General features: G+C 45.1%; 1 protein-coding gene across 4 annotated transcripts in view; it reads right to left on the reverse strand.

Annotated features, from left to right (window-relative positions):
• The window catches only part of LOC121612383 (helicase ARIP4-like), a 71,468-nt gene that overhangs the window by 10,352 nt on the left and 37,512 nt on the right, over positions 1–23,604 (reverse strand). For 2 of the 4 annotated variants that reach the window (XM_041945229.1, XM_041945232.1), the window contains 11 exons: positions 9,524–9,767; positions 7,830–7,963; positions 7,437–7,595; positions 3,704–3,924; positions 3,264–3,446; positions 2,804–2,937; positions 1,896–2,092; positions 1,554–1,757; positions 1,305–1,443; positions 1,006–1,183; positions 578–796 (listed from right to left, as the gene is read on the reverse strand). In XM_041945229.1, the coding sequence (XP_041801163.1) occupies positions 578–796; positions 1,006–1,183; positions 1,305–1,443; positions 1,554–1,757; positions 1,896–2,092; positions 2,804–2,937; positions 3,264–3,446; positions 3,704–3,924; positions 7,437–7,595; positions 7,830–7,963; positions 9,524–9,767 (2,012 nt within the window). Of the gene's footprint in view, positions 1–577; positions 797–1,005; positions 1,184–1,304; positions 1,444–1,553; positions 1,758–1,895; positions 2,093–2,803; positions 2,938–3,263; positions 3,447–3,703; positions 3,925–7,436; positions 7,596–7,829; positions 7,964–9,523; positions 9,768–18,007; positions 18,328–23,604 lie in introns of those variants that run through there. The other 2 variants (XM_041945231.1, XM_041945230.1) reach the window with 2 other exon arrangements.

A 23,604-nucleotide genomic window follows, 5' to 3' on the forward strand; every position in this document is an offset into this window, starting at 1 on the left:
AGTGCTCTGATACAAAAAAAATGTGAGCCAGTTTTCTCATGATGTCTTAAGGAAGCACACCATGCAGTGCTGAGCAGGCACAGAGGTCTGTGAGCTCTGTCACTGAAAACACTTGCGTCCCCGCAGTTTCCAGTGCTTCTCCGCACAAAGTGTAATCACACTGTGCTGCCAGGCAAATAAAACTCTCGCCAACGTGTGTAATGAAGCCTAACAACAAAATGAGGGCTCCACGAGGCTCTAAATGTCAGGAAGAGATAAGTGTTTAAATTTTGCAGACGTTCGTGGTTAGATGTCGTGTACTGTGATGTAAGCTGGTGCCTCCAGCTGTGTTTGAACAGGATCATTGTGGTTTATAGGACAGTTCGTGATTCCATTTGTTTGTGGCTTCATCAGACTGTGTGGCAGCCTTGAACTGACATCAGAATAACATATGTAAAGCAAAGGGAGAACTGTTTGAAGACTGCTGTGCTCTAAAAGGAATAACATTATACACCTTTGTCTTATTGATGTCACACAAAGCAAAAACAAACTATTTAATTAGTTGTGGTCTCTTTTGTGTTCGAGTCTTTCAACGTACCCATTCGTAAGTGATGACCTGATTGGCTTTCTCCTGCAGCTGGTTGAGACTCAGTCCACCAATGGGGTTAGGATTCTCCAGGGGTTTGGACTTTTGATTGGGCGCGGTTGGACATCGGGCGGGACCTGTGGAAGTGATGTCATCGAGGTCCAAGTCCTGGTCGCTCGCCATGTTTTCCTTCTGTAAGGCCTCGTACAGCACGTCGGGGTGGTTCCAGATCTGAAGAATAACGGGAGATCAGTGGAGTGAAAACACTTGCTCAAGGTGAATCGCTCGATTTGCCAGGTCTGATAAATATCCAGGTGTTTATCTTGGTTCAGAAACATGCTGACTTGTGTAACAGTGCTACAAGGACAGCAGGACATGCAGAGCAAGAAGACATTTGTGGAGGTAATGTTGACGGTCCACACACACGCCCTCCTCCTCACCTTGCAGCAGACGCAGAAAGCCTTCAGCGGGTTGAGGCTGAGCCAGCCTGTGTTTCCTGCCTCTCTGAAGCGGCTCATGAACTCTGTGTAGAGCGCCCTCTGCAGGGGAGACAGGCGCACCAGGATCACATGTTCCTCTTTAGAGGGCAGCTGGTCTCTCAGGACGTCATGACCTCGTCTGGAAAAACACGTAACGGTTAGCATTCTTAAGGAAGAGAGTCCTTGTATGCTCTGCTACATGTTTAAGAGAGGTCAGGTTTTGTTTTCTGGACAGTTGCTGTGGTTTCCAGATGTCTCACCTCTGTACAAAGCCCTCCAACAGGCTGTGCAGGACGTGGCTCCTGTACCTCATCAGCTGGACGTCCTGAGGCGTGCTGTCCACACACTGCCCGTTCAGAATGGGACGCTCAAACATGTTACTGAATTCCTGCCGCGTACCTGAAATACGCACGATGCAAAAACTGCAGTTAGACGATTGACAGGAAAACAGCCAAACAACCAAATCAGTCTTTCGATCATAAGAGGACCTGCCGACATCCGTCCCATACCTAGGAAGTCGGGTCTGACGAAGTCGACCATGCACCAGTACTCGATCAGGTTGTTCTGGAGTGGATAGCCGGTCAGGACCACGCGGCGTCGGGTTCGGATGTTCTTCAGAGCCTGAGACGTGCTGGCGTGGCAGTTCTTGATGCGATGGCCTTCGTCGCAGATCACCACGTCTGGACCAGGCCGGGCCAAGGCTCTCTCGATACCTGGAGGATGACGGGCAAAAATATCTTCAGTGATATTTGACACTGGTGTTTTAAAGAGTAGTATGTGTTCATTTTTTTTGGCCCATATTTCCCCTCCATTTTCTACTTTGTCCCCTTCCTCCCCTTTGTCTCTCCCACCTTTGAGCAGTTCCTGCTGCCGGTCCTCTTCATCCAGGTCGATGACTACAGGTCCCGTCGTTTTCTTGCTCTTCTTCTTCCTCCCAGCCACAAAGCTCTTCTTCAGCGACAGGAGGCGGTACATCTCGTAGCCCATCAGCAGCACCCCTCCCTCCCGCTCCCAGCCCTCCACCACCTTGGCCCTGGTCGCGGTGTTCCTGGATGACGGAAGAAAAGGAAAGAAAAGTTGCTGCTTGTCGATAATTTCCCGTCTCAGAGAGGATTTCACCTCATTCACAAAAAATGTAACAACAGCTCAGCAGATTATCTTCTTATTAAACAGCATTTGATGGAGGTGTAATCAATTACTGTAATTCTATTTAAGTACCAATTAATACAAAATGGATAGCAGTCATTTGAGAGCACTTCCTGAACAGCAGGAAAAAAAATAAGCTTGTTAATTTTAGGCTGCCAGAGAGACAGAATGAGGTTACTGTGTCACTTTCTGACTGTATCATGGAAGTGCTCATTCATCATGCAGCATTCCTTCCTTCCTCCCTAATCCCAAACACACGCGCGGGTCAGAGAGGCGTTCCAGCTGGAGCAGCTGTTGAGAGAGAGGATGAAGGAGAGACGGAGCAGAGGACGAGCCAGATGGGGATCAAGTGCAGAGGCAGGTCAGGAGGTCAACGCCGTCACTTTTAAAAGACAGACGGAAAGTCTCTTCGCCGCTTTGCACGAATGTGTCGGCGTCCAGCGTCTGACATGGCTTTTAAATTAAGCAAAGATCCTGATCTGTGTGTGTGTGTGAGGAACACAGAACATGTCCCGCAGGAGTATTTTATTCTTCCGTCACGTTTTTTAGGAAAGGTGGTTGGGTCAGCTGATTCAGGCTTTACACGGGAAGAGCTCTTCTTCCTGTTACTCACTTGTGTTCGTCGTTGAGGATGTGAACCTTAAAGGTACGAGGTGTCACCAGTTCCCGGTCGGTATCTGGAGGCAACGCCTCCGGGGGCGGGACCCACATGTTGAACTCAGACAGCCAGTTCTGCAACGTGTTCACCTGGGATGAAACAATCAATAATAGAGTCAATCTTCAGTCCCTATCGTCTTCTAGTCTCCACATTGATTCTGTGCATGTCTAACCTAGAGCTGAAATGATCAACTGACGAGCTGACAGGATATGCCACAGTTCTAACTCATTTTAGAAGACAAAATGCTAAAGCCTTTTAAAGGACTGGTTCACCACATTTTCATATTTAATCAGTTAATTGCATTCACTTGATTCACTTAGTAGAAAAATTGCGTTTCTGGGTCCCACCCTGAGCGCTTTTTGATTCAAGCCTCCACATCCCCTTGTGTTGCAACATGAAATGCACAGGTGCTTACAGGTACGATGGCGAGCACGGTGTGAGCCTGGGTGTGTCGGAACAGGACGTCGATGAAGGAGATGACCTGCAGCGTTTTGCCCAGGCCCATGCTGTGAGCGAGGATACAGCCAAATCCGCTGCTGCTGCCGAACCGCTCCACCGACTCCACCAGGTTGTCGTACAGGAAGCGGATTCCACCGATCTGAGGAGGGGAAAGTGATGCGACAACGAGGAGAGAGAGGGACGAGGAGGGAAAAGAAGGAAGATGGTGACATTGTCTTCTAACTGTCTTTACAACATAGGCAGGTTTTGCTTAAACTATTCAAGTCATTTTCATGGCAAGACTTCATGGCACAGTAAAAAAAAGTCCACATCAAAGGCAGATCTGGACACAGCAGTAACAACATTTCTTGATTGTTTTGGTGATATTCACATATTTGAGTGCAGCAGTAATGATACCTGGTGGGGTTTGACCGCTCGCGCCAGCTGAGGCAACAGGAAAATGTCCTTATCTGTGGCTGGATGGTTCAAGTTGACCAGCACCCTGCCCTCGGCATCCAGCTGGTTAAGGGCGTCGTTGGCGTGCACGCCACTTGACTCGCTCTCTTCTTCCTCGTTGGTGGACTCGCTGCTGATGTGGACGATGGCGTCGTCCTCGCCCGAGCTGAGATCGATCACATCTGCACGGAGGGAGGGGGTGAGTGACGAGAGGGTGCAAAAACCAAAAAAAAAAAAAAAATCAGTTTAGAAAAGACATTTAGAGCTCAGAGTGACATCTGCACGGCAGCAGGGATTTGAACTGGAACAATACTATTCATTACAAGGCACACAAATGATGATTCAGCAGTTTTCACATATGCATTTAAATATTCTACCAATATATATAAGAAAAAAATCCCTTTTGAATGAGATTGAGATAAATGATTTCTGATCTTTATCACAGGACCAAAGTGAACTCACACACACCTGAGGGAGGCGTGGCCTGGAGCTTTTTCCATTAACTTCTACTATATTTTTATTGGTCTTGCTACATTCGCCTCGAATGATAAATGATGCTTTGAACGGTGGCTCTGTCAAGATCACAAGTTGTGCGTGCATGTGTGTGTGTGTGTGTGTGTGTGTGTGTGTGTGTCTGTGTGTGTGTAAAACCAAAATCCATATCTGATAAAAGGGACTCGGACGTCAATGGTATCAAGTGGTGAAAGTTACACAAGCTGGCAGTCTGTGAGGGCATGACGGGAAGAGGAGAGGTGTGTGTGTGTGTGTGTGTGTGTGTGTGTGTCAGTATGTTAGTGTGCTTGAAAGAGAGAGAGAGAAATAGAGAGAGAGAGAGCTTATATAACTGCAGTGAATGGCTGGTTATACAAGTAGGATTAGAGTGGAGGGGGAGACTGGTTATGCAACCCCAACTAGAAATGTCACTGTGCCACTGCGAGTGTGTGTGTGTGTTGGTTATGTGTGTGTTCTGGCTCATAACCAGGATTAGCCAGCTTTATTGCTCCACAGACCCACTCTGATCTGCCCTACAGACACTCTCTCCCTTTCATCTCTCCTCACTCCATTCGCTTCTTTTCTGTCCTTCGCCTTTGTCTCCGTCAGCTCCCAAATCTACATCTTATCTTTGTTCATGTGTTCGTCCCACTGGTCTCTCTCTCCCTCGCTCTCTCTTTTGTGTGTGTGTGTGTGTGTGTGTGTGTGTGTTTGTGTTGCAGGTGTGTGTCTGCCTCCAGTTCGCCTCCGCCTTCTTTCAGTGCAGAACATGTGTGTGTTTATCTCTAAGTGAGTGTGTGTTAAAGTGTGTACTTACCCTTGACTGTTTGAGTAGCTCTGTGAGTGTGTGTCTGAGTGTGTGTCTGTGCACTCGGGCAATAAGGGAACGGTACTTGATGTACCCTGTGGAGGTTTTAAATACTCTGATGCTCATGGCAGCTAATCTGCGAAAACCACACTCGCTCCCTCACAAACACACACACACACACACACACACACACACACACACACACACACACACACACACACACAGAGGACATTGTCCTTGCTTTACTTTGTGCAGGGAGACATTCAGTAATTGGGTTTAGATGTTTCCAGAAAGGCTGTGGAGTCCGTTCACCCTTGAGAGAATTTAAAGAATCAAAGTTTTTGCTTGAAAAGTGCGGCTTGCTTCATATTGTCTTTACTGAGACAACAGGAAGGCTGGAACGGGTCTCGATGTAACAAAAGAGAACCAGTATCGCCATCCTTGTGTCTACAGCTTGGAGATGATTGGAGATGAACACATCTGCCATGTCGTTGGCTCCGAGTAACAATTTTGGTTTTGTTTTTCAAACCTCTGATTTTTTTTCCCTTGAAATTCAAGCTGATTTGTCCTTTTAATGTGGCGACTTTCCAGAAGCCTGGGTCCAGGAAGCAATTTGAAACAGTGTGTAATTTAATAAACACATGGCTGTCATGAGGCTATTAAGGCTGCTGTGCTTAATCCCTGAGAGGCTGATGCTTTAGAGATGTGAGGTCTCCACCAGAAACCAGCAAACTGCTATAACTGTGCATCTCAAATTGCTCCAGTCGATTGGCTTTATGTCCTATGGCGGCGCAGCTGAAAGTCTGAATGAATGGAGTTACAACACCAGCTAGTAAAAACAGCTGTGTCCTGAAAACCTTTCCAGAGCAAAACATTTTACCACTCAAGACTGATGGAAACACATGCAAGCTCTGTTCCAGGGTCAGTTTAACTTCAGGAGTTTCTTGCTCACTGTAGCTGCACGGTTTCTTAACCCAGACTGTGATATAATGTTAAAATTGTGCATTTTACAATGACATTGATAGCTCCAGCACAAAACCAGGATTCAGGGCCTTTCAAGCTGTTTTACGTGACGCTTTCAACTTAGAATAAACCAGCAACCTGGCTGGGAGCATACATGCAGCAGTTGTGTAATAAATTAGTGTAACTGTAAATTCTTATGTACAAGTAAAAAAAGTCAGTTTGATAAAACACAAAATACAGTGAATGAGACAATCTGAAGTTGTTGAGGGGAAGAAGAAACCTTTAAAAACACATTAATCATCGAGCCTCAGTCTGACCTCCCAGCCTACATTTTCAGTTCGCATTCATGCTTCATCTATCTACAGCTCAGCTTCCATCAAAATCCTGTGCACATCGTCACTGCAGATAGAAATCCAGAAATCCACGACTTCAACAGAGACATCGTGTGTCTAAAAGGGGCATAGAGGGACTTCCTGTCAGTAAACTGACATGTTTTCATGGTGATAAGTAATAGCAAACAAGACTCTAGTAACTCCTGGCTTGAAAAACAGCGAATCTCTCCGTCCACTTCTAAAACTGGACCTGGAAGTTGGTGTACTGTAACTGAACCGCTGAAGGAATCTTCACTCGTCGGGCTGAGGCTCACCCTGTGCTGTTCAGGCATCTTAAGAACTATCATCTGGCTTATTTAAGACTTGGCCTCGCAATGCGGACAGCTCGGAATATACAACTGGATGATGAGTAATACATGAACTTCACAGCTCCGTGTCCCTATCTGCTTCCATGAACATCTGACCTACTAGCCCACTTACACAATCAAAGGTCGGCAGGGCAATACAGGCAAGACCCTCAACGTGCGGGGCACAATGAACTCTTGGCAAGTGAACTCTTCTTTCATTATTCACGGATATAAATACTGCCTGGTTAACATGAGAAGCGCCTGGGCTTTGTAAAATGAGATGTTTTTAGTCTTTTATTGTGCCTTTTTTAAAATGATCTTTGTAAGCACACACAACGTAACAGACTGTTCTGTCTGAACAAGGCTGAATAAGCACAGCATCGAGCCTCCTTACCAAATTCTCACAATGTTTGCCCAGAAGAAGTGTTTTTATACAAATGTTATAGAGTCGAAACCTTTTCTGCACTCCTACTTTTCCTTGTAGTTGTTAAATTTAAATGAGGCCATTCAGCTACTAAAATATTCTTAGAAACAGCAGTGAAAAGGAAAGATGCTTGCTGACAGCAACGTGCTTATAGGATTTATTCAAAACGCAGAACAACAGCACAAAATAAAACACTCGATTTGTTTCAAGTTAAGCTCCTTGTCTATGATTGATTTTTGTATCTGTTTTAAGACTTTCAAAATGTACTTTCAAGATTGTCTTTTTCGAACCTTTTATGGCTAATGTTTGATTAGCGTGTGCGTCTCACCTGCTTTGTGCTCTGTGGTGGCAGAGGTGGCTACGTTGGCCTTGCTGTCGTCCTCGCTGACGCCGGTGCTGCTGGTGTCCAGGCAGATCACGTCCTGTCTGGCCGACTTCACTTCCTGCTGTGTCGCCGCTGCTGCCGACGCTTGCTTTGTCACGTCGCCTGCAGAGAGGGACGGGAATGATGCAGCAGATCAAAAAAGAGAGAAAAAACTAGAACAACAGAGGGCAGAAGATTGGGATGGACTGAAGGACAGAAAGGAAGAGCGAGCTGTTTGATGGCTTATTTGTTCTTTGTTGAATCATTAGGGGTAGGGGTTTGGTACAGAAGGTTAGAGAATCCGTGTCTGCTGGACCAGTGGATGCTGGTTGTATTTCTGGGGGTGCACGCTCTCACCAGTTGTGTATTCAGGCAGCAGTGGGACGGGGAAATCCTGTTTTCTCTGCTGCTCCAGACGTCGCCTCCTCTCCAACTCGTCCTGCTGGGCGGCTTTGGTCACTGCCTCCAACTGATGCTCCCTCAGCAGCTTCCTATGCAGACACAGTGAGAACTAACATAGGTACAGAGACAGTGGCGTGTTTTTACAAGCTGTCACTGCATTTTTTATTAAATCCTGGGAGACACATGGTTTTCGTGGTATACGCATTCATGCACGTGACGATGAATCAGCTATGACAGTCATCAAGCAATCATTTCTTCCCAGCTGCATGAATCATTGTTAACGTGGAATGAATGTGAACTCTAAATATTTATGAACACACAGAGAATTATGTGCAGCTCTGAGGAGCTTTAGAGCCTCTTTCAGCTAATTGTTCTGGTTGAACGATGCCAAAATGTGCAGCAAAACTTTTAGCTGTTAGTGGGAACAAAACCAGAGCTAAAAGAAGAGTGAATATTTGACTTAAATGCACAACTCCAGGTGAATGCTAACGTTGCTAAGCAGCTGCTGGATGTGTGAAAGTGTTGCTGTGCCCGGGTTGTTGTGTGTATGTGCCAGTTTTAAGATAAATATATATATATATATATATATATATATATATATATATATATATATATATATATATATATATATAGATAGCTCCATTATTATTATTCTTCTCTGATTGTAAAAAATTCTGATTAGAAGAAAAGTGAAGTAAAGTAATCAATACTTGTAACAAACAAGCACAGAAATTACTCCAAGTACACACACAAACCCTGAAGCCTGCAGAGTCTGCATCTCTGACACATGGTTCATGCATACTGTAAACGCTGTTATGCTGCCCCTGATCTTGAGCGATACGGTGGTTCTTGACAGCCGGAGGAACGGGGCTGCAGACGGAGCATGCTGAAGTGTAATCACTGACAGATGTAATCGGTAATTGGTGTGTGTCTTAGTTCTTCAAAACGAGAGTGAAAGAAGGCAACAAGAGAAACAGCGGGGAGATGATAAATCCCATTATCCAGCCAACAATGAACATTTTCACAAATACAACAAGTGTTGAATGAGCTGAGTGAGTGGTGGTGGAGTAATCCCTGTCATCTCAGGGTTGACTGGTTGCTGCTTGCCAAGCACTGAGTCATTTCTAAACATCTAGTTTAAAAATGGCTGACAGAAACTTACAGTCCAGTTTGATTTGATTTATTTGTTGATTCTACTATGTGTAGTATAGCATCAGTGCTGTGCTAAAGTCACTGTTTTGTATTCTTTTTTGCTGCTGCATTGAACTGCACATCACTGCTGACTCCAGACATCCAGAGACTACTGATGAAATTTAGCCTTTAGCAACATCCGGGCAAAGATATGTGTTGTGTATTTTAGGTAAAATATGATGAATCAAATCACTCGCTATGCCTCGATTTTCAGTTCTTGAGATGATTCATCACTTCAATGGGAACCTGTGCTTTAGTGTCATGGCAGCAATCCTTTTCCAAGTGCAGGCATGTTTAATGTGGCAGGTTGAACTCTTCATGAAAAGCTTCAGTCAGAAATGATGGTGGGTTAATTGTTGCCGTTCATGTTACAGTTCCTTAAGGATCCCCACAGAGTGAACTCGTGTGCATCCGTGTGAACTGTCTGACTAACACAGTGTGGACGTGGACTTCAGTACCTGATGTTGCGTCTCATGTGTGCCGGTTTGGAGCCCCTCTTCTTGGTTCCCGTCAGGGCGGAGGGAGGGGAAGGGCTCTGACTGGCCGGCCTGGAACGGGGTCTGGACGCAGGTTGGGAGGGAGGAGGGTGGGCCGGCGTCTCCCCCGCAGGTGAGGTAGATGGGGGAGGGGTGCACTGCCATGCAGCTGAGTCGCCTCCCTGAGCCTCATTCTCAGAGCTGAAGGGGGCGCTGTGGGACTGGTCTGTGTGAAGAAGACAGGAGGAGAACATAGTTATGGTTAGTTAAAGCATTGTAATAAGGGAAATACTGGGACATGATGTATGTTGTGAGTTCTTCACACCAATACAACACTCATGCCACCAATCAGCTTGCAAACTCCAACAATTCATACTTGTCCACATAAGCTTCATGTTTCCTCTTAGCTACATATGCTACACACACAGAAATGAAAAGACTGTGTTGTGTAAGTGCACCCTGTAGTCTGGTGGAACGGCTATGTTTCATTTTATTTGAGGAAACATTTGAAACATATCACGAGCAGTCGTCTGCAAAGAATGATGTGCTCCGAGGCAAATGGCTGGTTTGTGCGATCAGCTGACTGTACATACTACGAGAAGGTTTCCCATCAAAAATCCACTGTTTCATTAGAAATTTCCCACTGCTTGCCCCACCACAAGTGAAGAGCCTGTTTCAGGTGTTTGTTCGCAAATGAGCAGCAATTAAAATAATGCAAAATATTCTTCACTGCCACAGGCAGGACTCCCCTCCTTTAAACGCTGGGTGGGCTTACACGACTACAGCGAGGCCCTCTGGGCGTCCAGCGCCGCCTCACTTCCTGCAGCTGCTATCAGCACTGAAGTCAGTGCACCTATTAATTAAAACTGTTGGTAAACAGGAAGACATGAATCATAGGAATGATCTGACTGACTTGAATCCCAAGTGAAACATGCAGATCCTCCCATACAGCACACACTGTGTCATTTTTCCATCATCATGTGGTCACTGCTCGGCTCTGAGCTTGTAAACACACCTGACCGACTTCAGATGTGTTTCCAAGAGGTGAGAAACTTCTCATGCATGAAAACAACACAGGACGGTCACCTGGCAAATCACACGCACATTATAATAAAAATCATATGGCACAAACTATTCTAGTCATTTAAATAAGATCAAAGATGTAATAAAGGAACTGATATAATCCATCTTTATAAAATGGCTTAATCACAAATCTTGCAGCGTTTCTTAAATTCATTTGACCTGTTTTTGTTTTTTCAAGCTGCTGATCTGTGTTTGAAATGGAAACTTCATCGAGCTGGTTCGACTCATTCCAGCTGTTGTTGTCAGCCAGAGCCTGTGAGGATTTTAACTTCTCACATTTATTCAAATGAACATTGAACTAAACTGCATTAGCAGAACAGCGTGAAGAAGATCCCTCTCATGCTGAGCCAAAGCATTCTTCAGCAACTCTGTCCTCTTCGTTTTATTTCAGTTCTTTAATCTTTTTCTAAACTCGTCTTCATCTCCAGCGCTCTTCATCTCTGTTTCTTCTACCCTCGATCTGCCTGTATTTCACTTTCACCTTTCTCCTCCTTCTCTCCTCCTCCTCTCGCTCTCTCTCTCAGTTGTTCTGGCAGAGACACACTGAACCAGATCTGAGGCTTATGTAAGAGCTGGATCATAAATATGGACGGCTTATGAAACACAAGACAGGACACAAACACTGACACACACACACACACATAAAACCACACAAACACAGACGCACACACATTCCAGAGGACAAGCGTTCACATAAGAATATAACACACACACATACACACACATACAAAAATGTGTAGGCCAGTCCAAGAATCTGCCTGGGTTGAGTGGACAAACAAGGACACGCTGCCAACACACATGATGCTCAGTTTCAACACACACACACACACACACACACACATACAAAGAAATGCATACAAGACATCTTCACTGCATGACACCTGGCAAACCTGAGTTTCAGTTTCACACATTATCACGCACGGGCACACACACACACACACACACACGTAACATAACGGAGCATGGAGGCTGTTGATGAGCTCACTGAGAGTTGAAAAACAACTTACATAAAAAGCCCCTTCAGTCTTTCTACGTGATAACAGACTTCTTGACGTGGCTGCGAAAGACAGCAGCCAGTCTCAGTAGTGTGTGCGTGTGTGCATGTGTGTGTGCGTGAGTGTGGTATCCATATGTGTCTCGATTATTGTAATATCAAATTAGTTGCTGCCTAGGAAGAGAAAACTGTAAACACATTAAAATAAATTAAATCAGATGTCATGTGTCAAAAAAACACATCAAAACACATCCGGTCTAACAAAGACCTGACCCTGGACTGGGGGTTGGGAATTATAAATGCTCTTATCAGCCCGACTGTCCCCTCCCTGTTAAAATGATCTCAAACACGTTGGGTTCAGCAGGTTTTCCACACCTGTGTTTGAGACTATGAAGACACTGCTGTTAACTCAAACAACACTCCTGGTGCTCAGAGGATGAGGTCGAGTGATTTAGCTGATCCCCTGACTCTTCCTCTCCTCCTCTGACTCTGCCGCATGTTCACGTTTGTGGTTTGGAGAGAAATGAATGGATTTATTGCCATGAAATTTGCCTGGTGAATGAATCGTAAACACTCTGATTGGTGATCCCGTAACTTAGAATCTAGTGCCCATTCATCTTTGATTTACGATGAAATCCCTGCAGAGCTTGTGACACTCCCTTGTGTTTAGTGCTAATTTAGTCAATGTTAGGAACACCCAAAGGTAAGATGGTGAGCACGGTTTACATTACACCTGCTAAACATCAGTGCTTAGCAGTGTCCTTGTGATCATGTCAGCATACGAACATTAGCATTTAGCTCTAGCAAGTGCAGAGCTGACAGCATGGCTAGAGTCTTAGCTTCTTCTTAACTTTGCAGCAGATGTAAAGCTCTTACATGTCGAGGTTTTTTGGAGAGTCACTGTAGAGAAATCAAGTCTGTGTGTTCAGCGTTCACCTATTCATTCCCGCAATTAAGCGCTTCAGCTGAAATCTCAACAATGTCACTCCAGGCGACAGGCAGCCGGACGTTGATATTTCTCTATGGCTGATCGTGTCAGGTTACTGCTTTAGAGGTTTTTCATGACAAACGAGTCCCAATTAATAATCAAATGGAAACCCAGGCCAGGAGTTCTTGTCAGTCGTCAGGTTTGTGCAGCACTGTGACGTCTTTCCTCTGTTCAGAGTTTATTGCTCGTTCCCCTTCCATTCATCTAATTCAACAAAACAAAACATGCAAAAAACAGGAAACCTAGAACACATAATTTCCTGTCTTGCAGGAATGAGCTACCAGATATTGTTTCTCTAGAACAGCAAACGTAAAAGCTTTCATGAGACCGGACACGGTCTAATGATTATTACTCGTTATTAGAGATAAGAGCAGCATAACTAATTGTTCTTTTTAAAAATGAAGATGTCCCTGAGTTGAATTAAACCTTCACTCAAGCACCCCTTCCCTCCAACCGTGCCTTACAGAACAGTTATATAACGATTCCTGAAATGCACAGAGCCTCGACATCACACACACACACGCACACACACACAGTGACCACTCGAAAGAGACACTGAGGGGGCAGACAGGAAAGGAGAGGGGAGAGAGATGAAAGCGAGGTCATCATTCAAAGAGAAAGAGGGGGTAGACACACACACACACACACACACACACACACATAAACACACACACTTGAAAAACATTGTGGTGACACACAGAAACAAGCGCGCACGGCCGCCGTAGATTCTGGGAAGCACAACTGCTTCCTCTGCTCGGGTCGAGGACCAAAAGTCAAGGAAATATTCACCATGAGGACAGACAGAGAGACAGAGACAGAGAGACAGAGAGAGAGAGAGAGAGACAGAGAGGGAGAGAGATGCTGGCAAGCCTTGTAAATATGTTACAAAATATGATTTTATTAGTTGTTGAACACACCTTGTGCCCACACACTCATGCAACACCTGTTTTCAAGACGATTTAGCCTGTCTGAGAGGTTTATGTCCAAATATTTCAAATATAGTCTGTTTTTCAGAGTGAAAAGTAAGAGTCACCTCATGTCTTGATCATTTTTATGTGTTTTATTTATCATTAATGGCCTGAAAAATCTGCTGACACATTTTTTCCAAACAAAACGCTACATTTTTAAATGCATTACAACATAAAACAAAAGAGAAAAAGTAATGAGCAGGTGCAGGAAAAGCCCACTCGTTGCCTCTTATGGACTCATAATTCTGTGCGGGATTTCTGTTTCCAGGGAAGATTAATGGGAGAACTGAGAGTGGGACGCAGTGAGCGGGCCATTAGCAGATTGGCCATAGTTACTGACAGAGCAACAACCACTTTAATGGTTTCACCAGAGAAATTTTTCAGTTGTAGAAAAGATAAGGGCTGCCTGTCGGCTGTGAGAGCGGCTGGAGACAGTCAGCGTCGGGCTGATTTTATGTTGTTTGGCTTCTGTTCATGTATCTGTCTGTATCGCTGAAGTGATTATTGACGTTTAACACCGACTTAGCTGAGATTTCTCTCCCCCGGTCTGCCGTTTATTGTGTTAACCACTGTCCATCAAACATTCACCTGGAGCAGGCGACCTGTCATTACTGACATCACAAGACAAGCCAATGAATCAGAAAATGAGAAACATATTAATCGATAGGGAAATGAATGACTGCTGAACTGATTAGGCTGGAAGTAAAGCCACGTCCTTTCTTTCCAGGTTGGATTTTTATATCAACGTGTGGACACTCTGGCGTCAGTCTCAGCCACTTATGTAACACTTGTCGCTTTGGCTGAATGCCAGCTTACATTCAATCGCTTGTTTCTGTTCGGCAGAATAAAAAGCAACTTTTTTTAAAGGCGTGCATTTAGAGAGAAATCACGCAAAAGAACATGCAGAAAAACACGTTTCAGACCGTTGGACAAACACGTGTGCTATCAATTTTCTATACCTCTGAACCCTCACATCCTGCCGGGGTTACGCTCAGGTTTGGAAAATTAGAGGAGACGTCACATTCAGCAAATGAGCAGCTGTGACTTTGTTTTTCACTGAGCAGTTTGGAAGCTGTCAAGATGAACAGCCTCTCACACACGCACAAACACACACACACACACACACACACACAGTCAACATCGCAGAGGTAGAGGTGGAGGTACAGATTCATACACACTGACTTGCAAACACACACCTTGGGGAGAGTCGCATCCTGACCAGACAGTAGGGACAGGTTACACAACTCACACACTCACGAAAATACACAAAAAAACATTACATAACTAGTGAATCATTCCATACTCCCCACTGATACCAACAAGACTGAAATGCTCTCTTCAGTTGTGCTGAACAAACACACGAGACAGTACGACACAAGAGTGGCAGCGCACCAATCAAAATATTCTGTCAGGCAGAAGGGCGAGTGATTGGCTGGAAGATGCTGGACACACACACACAGATTACATAACACAAATCTAATCACAACTGCATCAAAAAGGTTAATCAACACCTCCGTCCAAACTGCTCAAATCCATCACATCGCCCTCTCATAGCTGCAGGCCCCACAGCTCCACCACCTTCAAATCCAGGACGTGTTGCTTTTGACATACTCTCACTGACCGTATGAATGGACAGGAAACACTGCAGCATGCATGCATGAAAACTTTTCACGTGTGAACTTACTGTAAACATGAATCCAAGTCGGCCAAAGCCACTCACACTGTAAAATGGAGAGCGTCTGATGTTCTAATGATAGTACGAATTATTCAGTATCACTTCCTCTGTCACGTTAAAGGGAAACTTCAGATAGAACAGCGTTCTATCATTACAGTGTCTGTAGTAAATGCAAATGAACAATGCTAAACTTCCCTCCATGTTGCCCGCACACAGAGCTCCTCGCTATTTAGCGCTAAAAAACAAACAAAAAACAAGTCAGATGATGCGGTGGATTTTTGCAGGCTGCAGACCGTACTTCCACATTTCTGCCTGCATTCACAGACACAAAGAGGAGTAACTTTGTCAGAAACTCATTTATCAGTTCAGGATTATCCATTTCCAAGACTCACACTTCAACTGCAGTGACTACACGCTGGCTTCAATTCTGGTCTAAATTCAGCTTCTCAGACCTCCCCACCTCATTAAGAAACACTCCCTTGAGCCCGAGTCCGACGGAGGTGTTATCTTAAGGTGAAAATTAAGAGTTGGAGAGCCGGTTGTTGCTAGGCGACCGAGTCAAACTCAAATCCTCAGCTGCAAACCATGAGGAGAAGATGCGAGCGGGAAGAGAAGGCAAAAGAATCGTGACAATAGGTAGGCGACATGAGACGATACACGAGGCCTCCATCACCACCGTGGACACGCGCCGGGCAGAGACAGTGAGAGCCCGAGTGTGTTATGAACTGCTGAATCATCGGCAGTCAGTAAGTGTCAGAGTAAACAGCATCCGCAGCAAATTTTCGGAGCCATTAATTTGTTCTGTTGGACACTCCCTGTGGGTTAAAGACTTGCTGCTCCTCACAAAAACAACACAACATGTACTTGAGAGATACGAGGCTCAAAGAATGCGAGGCCACCGGCAACAAAATCATGGTTAGTGTGTGTCTGTGTGAGTCTCAGAGGGGGGCTGCAGTGGGGAAAGGTCTTCTGCAACCACGCCGTTATGTAACCACATCGACGTATATGTGAGGAGTTTATATAACTCCTAACACTGCGCTGACGAACATAACACCCCGACCGTGTGTGTGTGTGTGTGTGTTTGAAGACCCATACAAGGACCTCTATCCACAGAATAAATTAAAAGCAGCAACAAATCACATAAAAAGACCTCACAAAGATCTCACGTAAACTGCATAAACTGTGTTCTCGGCTCTGACTAAAGTTTCCTCCTGATGAAAACGGCGTCAGGCTGCAACAAATAAAGTTTTCATGTAAACTATCAGCAAGAAAAAAAGCCTCTGGAACAGATGGGTGTCTGTTGATCCGCCGCCGAGCTCGAAACACTCGTAAAGATTCTAATCTGTTTAACTGTCCAATAACATTTTCCGGACCTGTCCATTAATAGTTACTGCAGACTAAGACAGAGCTGACTCCATCTGGTTTCGTAGAAAACCCAGAGTGCAGCAGTTTTAGTCCGTATTTCACTGGATGTTTAGCCGCTAACTTGTAAAGTGGCACTGAAGCACTTCCAAGCCGCTTCTTTTAAGTCTGAGAGCCAATCAGAAAAATATAACAGGAGTTAGCCACACTCGGGCTAATCAGGGCTAACCAATGAGTGCGCTAGGATCTGACCAATGGAAAAGCAGCCTGCTGGTGAGCTCCATCCAGCGCCGTCTATGAGATGAAAGCAGTGATTTCGGCCCTTTGTTCCTGCTGTGAAAACACACACGCAGACACACACACATGAAATTTGAGGTCCTGATCGCTTGACCTACATACCAGGTCCAGTTTTGTCACTTGTCCTTACTGACAAACACAGCGGTGATGAGACATACCAAACAAGTGAACTGAGGATCCACTGTTTTCTCCCTGCACAAACAAACTCATCTCTCAGTGTCTACAGTGTCTCTGCTCTCTGCCCTGTGAGGCACCAACACACTGAGAAAAAAAAAAGCCAGGAGAGGACATCTGTCTCTGTCTCGCCCCTACCGTCCTCCGCTCGCTGTCTACGTAAGCAGATTACAGATGACGGCAGATACATTTACGACAACGTGGCGGAGAATCCTCCACGTCACACATTGGACACACACATTAGACACACATACACACACACAGAGGACAAGCTGTCTGGTTATCCAACACAGACAGGGGATTCCAGGAAGTGGACAGGAAATAGAGGGATACAGAAATCATTGTAACAGAGCACAGATCTAATTTCTTTGATCAAAAGCCACCGTAAGACTCTCAGCTGGATGTTTCCGGGGAGAAAAATTAAGCAATTTTTTGCCGTCTTTACGAGGAAGTGTTAAATATATCTACTCTGTCCTAGTTATCCAACGTGTTTTGGAAAACGTCAAATGAGAAGCATCTGACTTTCGAGATGCCAGTGAGAAGGGCAGCTTTTGTTCGGTGTCAGGCTGAATAGCAGGTCTGAAATCAGAGCTCTTGATAAGGTTGATTAATGAGCCTGTTCAACACCTCTTATGTCATTCAGCGTGTATGCAGGGACATCTTTTACAGGAACACAGTCAGTAAATGTGAAATCTGCTAAGAACGACTTTCTGCGACTTTCAGCTTCAATAAAAAATTCAGAAATCTTTACATTTAGATTTAAGTAGTTTAAAATAATTTGCTGCCTCTCTACTGTATATAGATCTATTAATGTAGGTGTATCTGTCCTAACTATATCACTCTGCTCCAATCACACCAACGCTCAGTGCCATCAAAACATGGTGGAGATTTCTAGTTTTTGATGCTTCCTTCTTATCTCACTCACCTCTTACTTGCTCTCCTTCGTCCTCCACTTCCTTCCTCTCCTCATCTGTCTCTGATTCCACCTGCCAACACCTTCTTCTTTTCATCTCCTCCTCCTCCTCCTCAATTACCTGGCTGAACTTAAACTCCCTCCTCCACTTCTTTCTTTCCTCCTTCACACCTCTCCTCTCTGCTCATCTGCCACTTCTTAACCTCTCTCGCTCCTCTCCTCCTGTCATCTTGCGTGCGATTTCTCCTCATTTTTTTTCCCGCCTTGCCTCTCCGTCCCCCTTTCGTCTCGTTCAGGTACGTGTTTGAGCGCGTTCATTGGGCCGCCGTGTCCTCCTTACATAATCTCCTCCTGCTGATGTTCGGTTATAAAACACAGAATAATGCCTCACAGGGCAGGAAGACCTTCAGACATTCAGCATGCTGCTGTCGTTACACTGTGCAATTATATCTGTCCCGCATCACATCCCAGTACTGTACATATCTGCTGCGGGTGGAGGCAGGTGACAAAGTTTGATGATGAAATCCTGCTGGTTGTATTTCAGCAATCAGAAACAACAGTGATGAACTGAGATATTCTGTGTGTTGTGAATGCACTTTGCTCATTAATACTAGTAAATATTTAATATGCATCTGTCATTTAATGTGGATTAAAATACACAAAGTGATAATCATTATCACTGATTACATCAATCAGGTAAATAATACAAAAATGGTGAGAACTTTTCACCAAGTTTCCCACAATAATTTATATAATTTAACATATCCAGCTGAGTACAATCTGCAGGCAATGAGTGGTACTATACTGACAAAATACTTATATAAAAGGATTTCTCTTCATTTCAAAAGACAGGAAGAGGAGAAAATCCCAATAAATCCTGTTTCTAATGAGTTTCACATTCTTCATGTTAGTGGCAACGTACAATCTAATCAATTCTCAAACTTCTTCTTCTCCTAACACACATACACGTTGCTCGCTTTCCTTTCAAGCTGAACTGATTTCTGTGTCTTCCTGCAAACACACCCATAACGTCTAGATTCAAATCTGGTTTTCTATACTCTAATTAATCAATAAATCTTGACTTCTGGCCAAAATGATTATATGGAGGTATATTCTGAAGTTATTGTGAAAATCCAACAGACAAACAAACTGACAAGACAAAACACGTGAGGGTGAAGGTGTGAACGAGGTCAGTGGGTTGTGTGAAGAGTCAAGGTCAACATGCGACACACAAAACTTCCTCCTTCTCCTCTACGTTCAAGAGGCTGCTGCACTCGATAAGACGACCTGCTTTAGTAAGAGTCTTACATACACAGCCTCTCACACACAAGCACACACACGCCGCGGTCTCAGTCTCAGTCTCAGTCAGACAGAAAGTTGCTCTCTCGCAGACAGACAGGCCACCGATGCTCAGACTGGTCCGACGATGGGGGACGCTTATGTAACTGCTGCCTCTGGCTGTTACACAACCAGCATGTTCACAAGAACCTCACGTCCTGTACGCACACGAACACACAGGCGCACACACACACACGCGCGCACAAAGACGAACCACGTCACACACTCGCAAGAGCTGGCAGAACCATACCAACGCAGTGACATTTAAAGAACACCTAGACTCCTAGACACACACACACACTCAAATATATGCACAACGGCACATGTGCCACAATGAGTGTGTGTGTGCCCCTGTGTGCCTACGAGCATGTGTATGCATGAGAGTGTGTGCCGGTGTGTGTTGGGATTTTCCGCCTCGCTCCTGTTCATGCTGTTCTCTTGCTTTTACGTCTGTTTTCCAAATTGCAGCGACAAGAAAAAATGTGGGAGCGATGTAGATGGACGGGAGGACGGGACAGGCTGACGTATTCAGCTCTGATCTCCTGCCAGATACTTTGCCTTACAGTCACGAGACATGCGTGGACAAGAATGACAACTTTACAGTACGGCTGGAGTCAGGTGTGCCATTCATGATGACTTTCATTATTGAAACTGCTGCCCACAGAGAGTCACAGTGTACAATGATACACCGCTGTGAAGAGCAGCAAATTCTCACTCACAAAAAAAAAGAAGACATTTAATAAAAAAAAAATGTTGTTCATTATTTTCCTGGCAATCAGGGTCGGCCAAAATGTCTCTGAAGCTGATGTAAAAGTGGCTTTTTGAAACGGATCATAATCAAAGCAGGACTCTCTGTCCTTACCAATCACATAAGACGATAAAAAAACTAATGTTTTATAAATCAGTCTGCTAATTACACTTCCACATCTTTGTTTCAACCCATCACCGTGTGTGCAGGGGTGGCTGAGGAAAAATATCGCACACATCAGATGAGGAAGAAAGCAGAAAGAAGGCAGCAAAAAAGAAAAAAGGGCCGACACCACAGAAAAAAAACTTGTTTCCTTCCCAAGACAAACCAAGATTTATCTGGGTTACATAACTTGCCTTGAGAAAGACAAAAAAAACCATCAAAAATCTAATGCAGCTCTCAACATGACAACACACACACAGGAGCGACACGCACACACCTCTCTTGCATAACAGACTGTCCTGAATGAGTTATTAAGGCTGCTTTATTAGAGCGAGGCAGGTGAGTTATGAAACCCTCCCGCTGGCTGCGTGTCAGAGCAACTGTGAGAGACGAACACCACGACGATGAAGCACGGAGACGCAGAAAGAAGGTCGAGAGACAGTGAGAGACAGACAGAGAGACAGAGTGAGAGAGACAGAGTGAGAGAGACAGAGTGAGAGAGAGAGGTGAGGCGAGGTGGAACACTCTGTTTGTAGGCCAGTGTGTCATTGCAGCTGAGGAGGGAGGAAGAGGAGGAGTGAGATCACACACACACACACACACACATCTGGATGCTGCCGGCCATGACCACTGTGCTGGTCATCCTCTGATAAACTTCAACTACACCAAAACCTTTTCAGCTCCACAAACATCACACACACAGACTGACTGTAGCATTAGCTGCAGCTGGTGTTGGTGCACCATCAGCGTGTTGGTGCTTTAACTGCAGTCTGACCTCAAATAAACGAAATGGAAAGCTGAAATGAATTCCTCCGTCACTAATGCGTCGTTGTCAGAGTCGGTGCTTCTTCTGCTGTAAGACTGCACTGTCCTTCCTGCTGACCTGAGGACCGTCAGAGAGCGCAGGCGCGTCACAGAGTCACGAGCAGCTTCAGACACACCAACACTACAACTGCATCTGACTCATTTCTGTTAACTTCATTTGTTTGTTTGTTCAGAAACTTTAGCCATTTCTTTTATACTTGCATTGATTCTGAGTATTTCAGGTTTGTCTGAAGCCGGCTTGGCGCTCATGCCTGCACGATGCATTATCGAGATTTAGGAGGTGTGCGCGTCAGCTCCTCTGCCACTCGTGGTTACCCATAACACCCTGTTCTGCGTCAGCTCATAGGTGAGCGGCTGATCGTGAGATATCAGCACGACGACGGATGTTCAGCCAATCTTTGAGGTATTTTCACCATCATTTCAATTACCTCTTGTCAACACATGTGCTGAGTTACATATGTGAGCTTTAAGTTCAAATTCTAAACCATTGAGGTGATCACAGACGAGCTAAATGAATTTCTATTCCGGTTGTACACAAATAAAGGCCGTAGGGCTTTATGGAGAGGTGCCGGTTGTGATCAGGTAGTATTCGGTTGCGATGTGAAATAAAGCGACCGGTGTGGCTTGGGATGGACGACCCTCTCATGATGCTCGCTCTCTGATCACAAGACTGCTGTAATGTAACACTACACGGCACTGCGGCCATTTAACGTGTGCGAGACAGAGAGAGGGCTGAACTAAGACGGACACAACGGCAGTTTATTCATGTGCAGGAACAAGAGAGCAGTGCAGCAGAGGGATGATGAAAATCTGATAAATCGATAGGACTGAAAAAGCATGAGGAGGGAGAGACAAACAGAAAGAGAAGAAAAAGAAGCAGAGAGAGGAGGGGAGGGGGGAGCAAAGTGAAAGGCATTGTGCAGCAGCGAGACAAAAAAAAAAAAAACAAAGAAAAAGAAAAGTCAAAAGGAGGAAATTTACTACACCGAAAGAGAACAAAGGCATCGGCTATATGATCTGACAAGAGGAAGCAGAGAGATCAAAAACCCAGACGTTTAACAAAGCCGGCATTAGGGAAGTGGGAATGAGAGCCATGTGGCCGGCCCGGCGAAGCCCACATCCTCTCTGAGCCGCGGCGTTACGAAAGCAGCCAGACTACACGTGCTCTCGGCGTTTGGCCAGGACACCGGGGCCGGTCTGAACTGGACTGGCTGTTCCTGCCCGGCGTGCCGCGGCCGACCCCAGCCGAACAGAGTGTGCCGCGCTGCACGGAGAAAAATCAGTGCAACAAGCTCCATCCTGTTTTGTTGTAGCAGGGTGGTGTTGGTCCTGCTGTTGCTCTGACTCACTCTGTTTTTCTCGTCACAATAAGCGGCTCGTTGCCGATGGACACGCTGTACTCGCAGGAACTCGCACTACGCACTCGGTGGATATGAGGGAGAACAGTATGTTCTCTTAGCCTTTATCACTATTCGACACGCCACGTTCGCAGTGACGACAAGGCACCCAGTGTCTCTTTCCACGACGAGCCAAGCCCCCCCGAGCAATCCCGAGAATTACGAGCATGTAGACATTAGTTGTTTCTTCATAAAGGCTCCCTGTGAGAGGCAGACGCAGCGGAGCACGGTGCACCCTGAGCAAAACCACAAGTGCTGATCCCTGGCTGATCAGTTCACAGAATCGACGTTCCATCTTTTCAGACACGCATTTCTTTGAACTCCTGCATGTATCCAAGCTGTTCTCGTGCTACATTTACAGCCGAACAGAGAAGACGGCAGCGCAGGTAGATGTCTCTCACAGTTTCGTCTCTGTACGCTGGATTTGCAATGAAACAATGGCTTTAACTTGAGAGGGTTCACATCTATATTGGTTGAACACTGCCGGACATATCAGACAATGCTACGAGAAAATAAAACTGAACACACAGACACGGTAAGCGAGGAGCTTTTAGGGCCAAACTTTAATGATCTTTACTGGCAAAGTCAGTCACATGACCTGAATCCACCCGATCGTGGTGCGTGTGAGTCAGAGACAGTCGGTTTACTACTGACTTAATCCAAGTTTACATTAACTTGTCCGTTAACTCAAGTGGCCCAAAACTGCGAGACTGTGTATAAAAAGGACGACAATTCTTGCACTGTTTGTCTGAAGTGGATATAAACACGTCTGGGTCAAAGCATAGTTTCATCTCGTATCCAATGTTTTACAGACAGCCCTTTACAATGAAACAAGATCGGTGGATGACACCTGCAGAGTCACACAACGTGATGCACCAACAACATATGGCACCTAAATTAAGATGCTTTGGTTATCAGATGATTAGTCGACATTTTCAGGATACCTGAAAAAGGAGAGGAGCAATCGTTTCTACATACAGGCCTTCAACAGGGTCTTTAAAGGCTTGTTGAAGCAGGGATTTAATGCAGGGTTAACTGACCTGAAATTAACTGACATGAACTTTGACTTCATGGCAAAAATCTCTGCATATGGCAGAAAAAGATTCCGTTAAAAGCAAAAAGTTGGAAAATAACAAACA

This window comes from Chelmon rostratus, chromosome 10, assembly GCF_017976325.1.
Source record: "Chelmon rostratus isolate fCheRos1 chromosome 10, fCheRos1.pri, whole genome shotgun sequence".
NCBI classification, from domain to species: domain Eukaryota; kingdom Metazoa; phylum Chordata; class Actinopteri; order Chaetodontiformes; family Chaetodontidae; genus Chelmon; species Chelmon rostratus.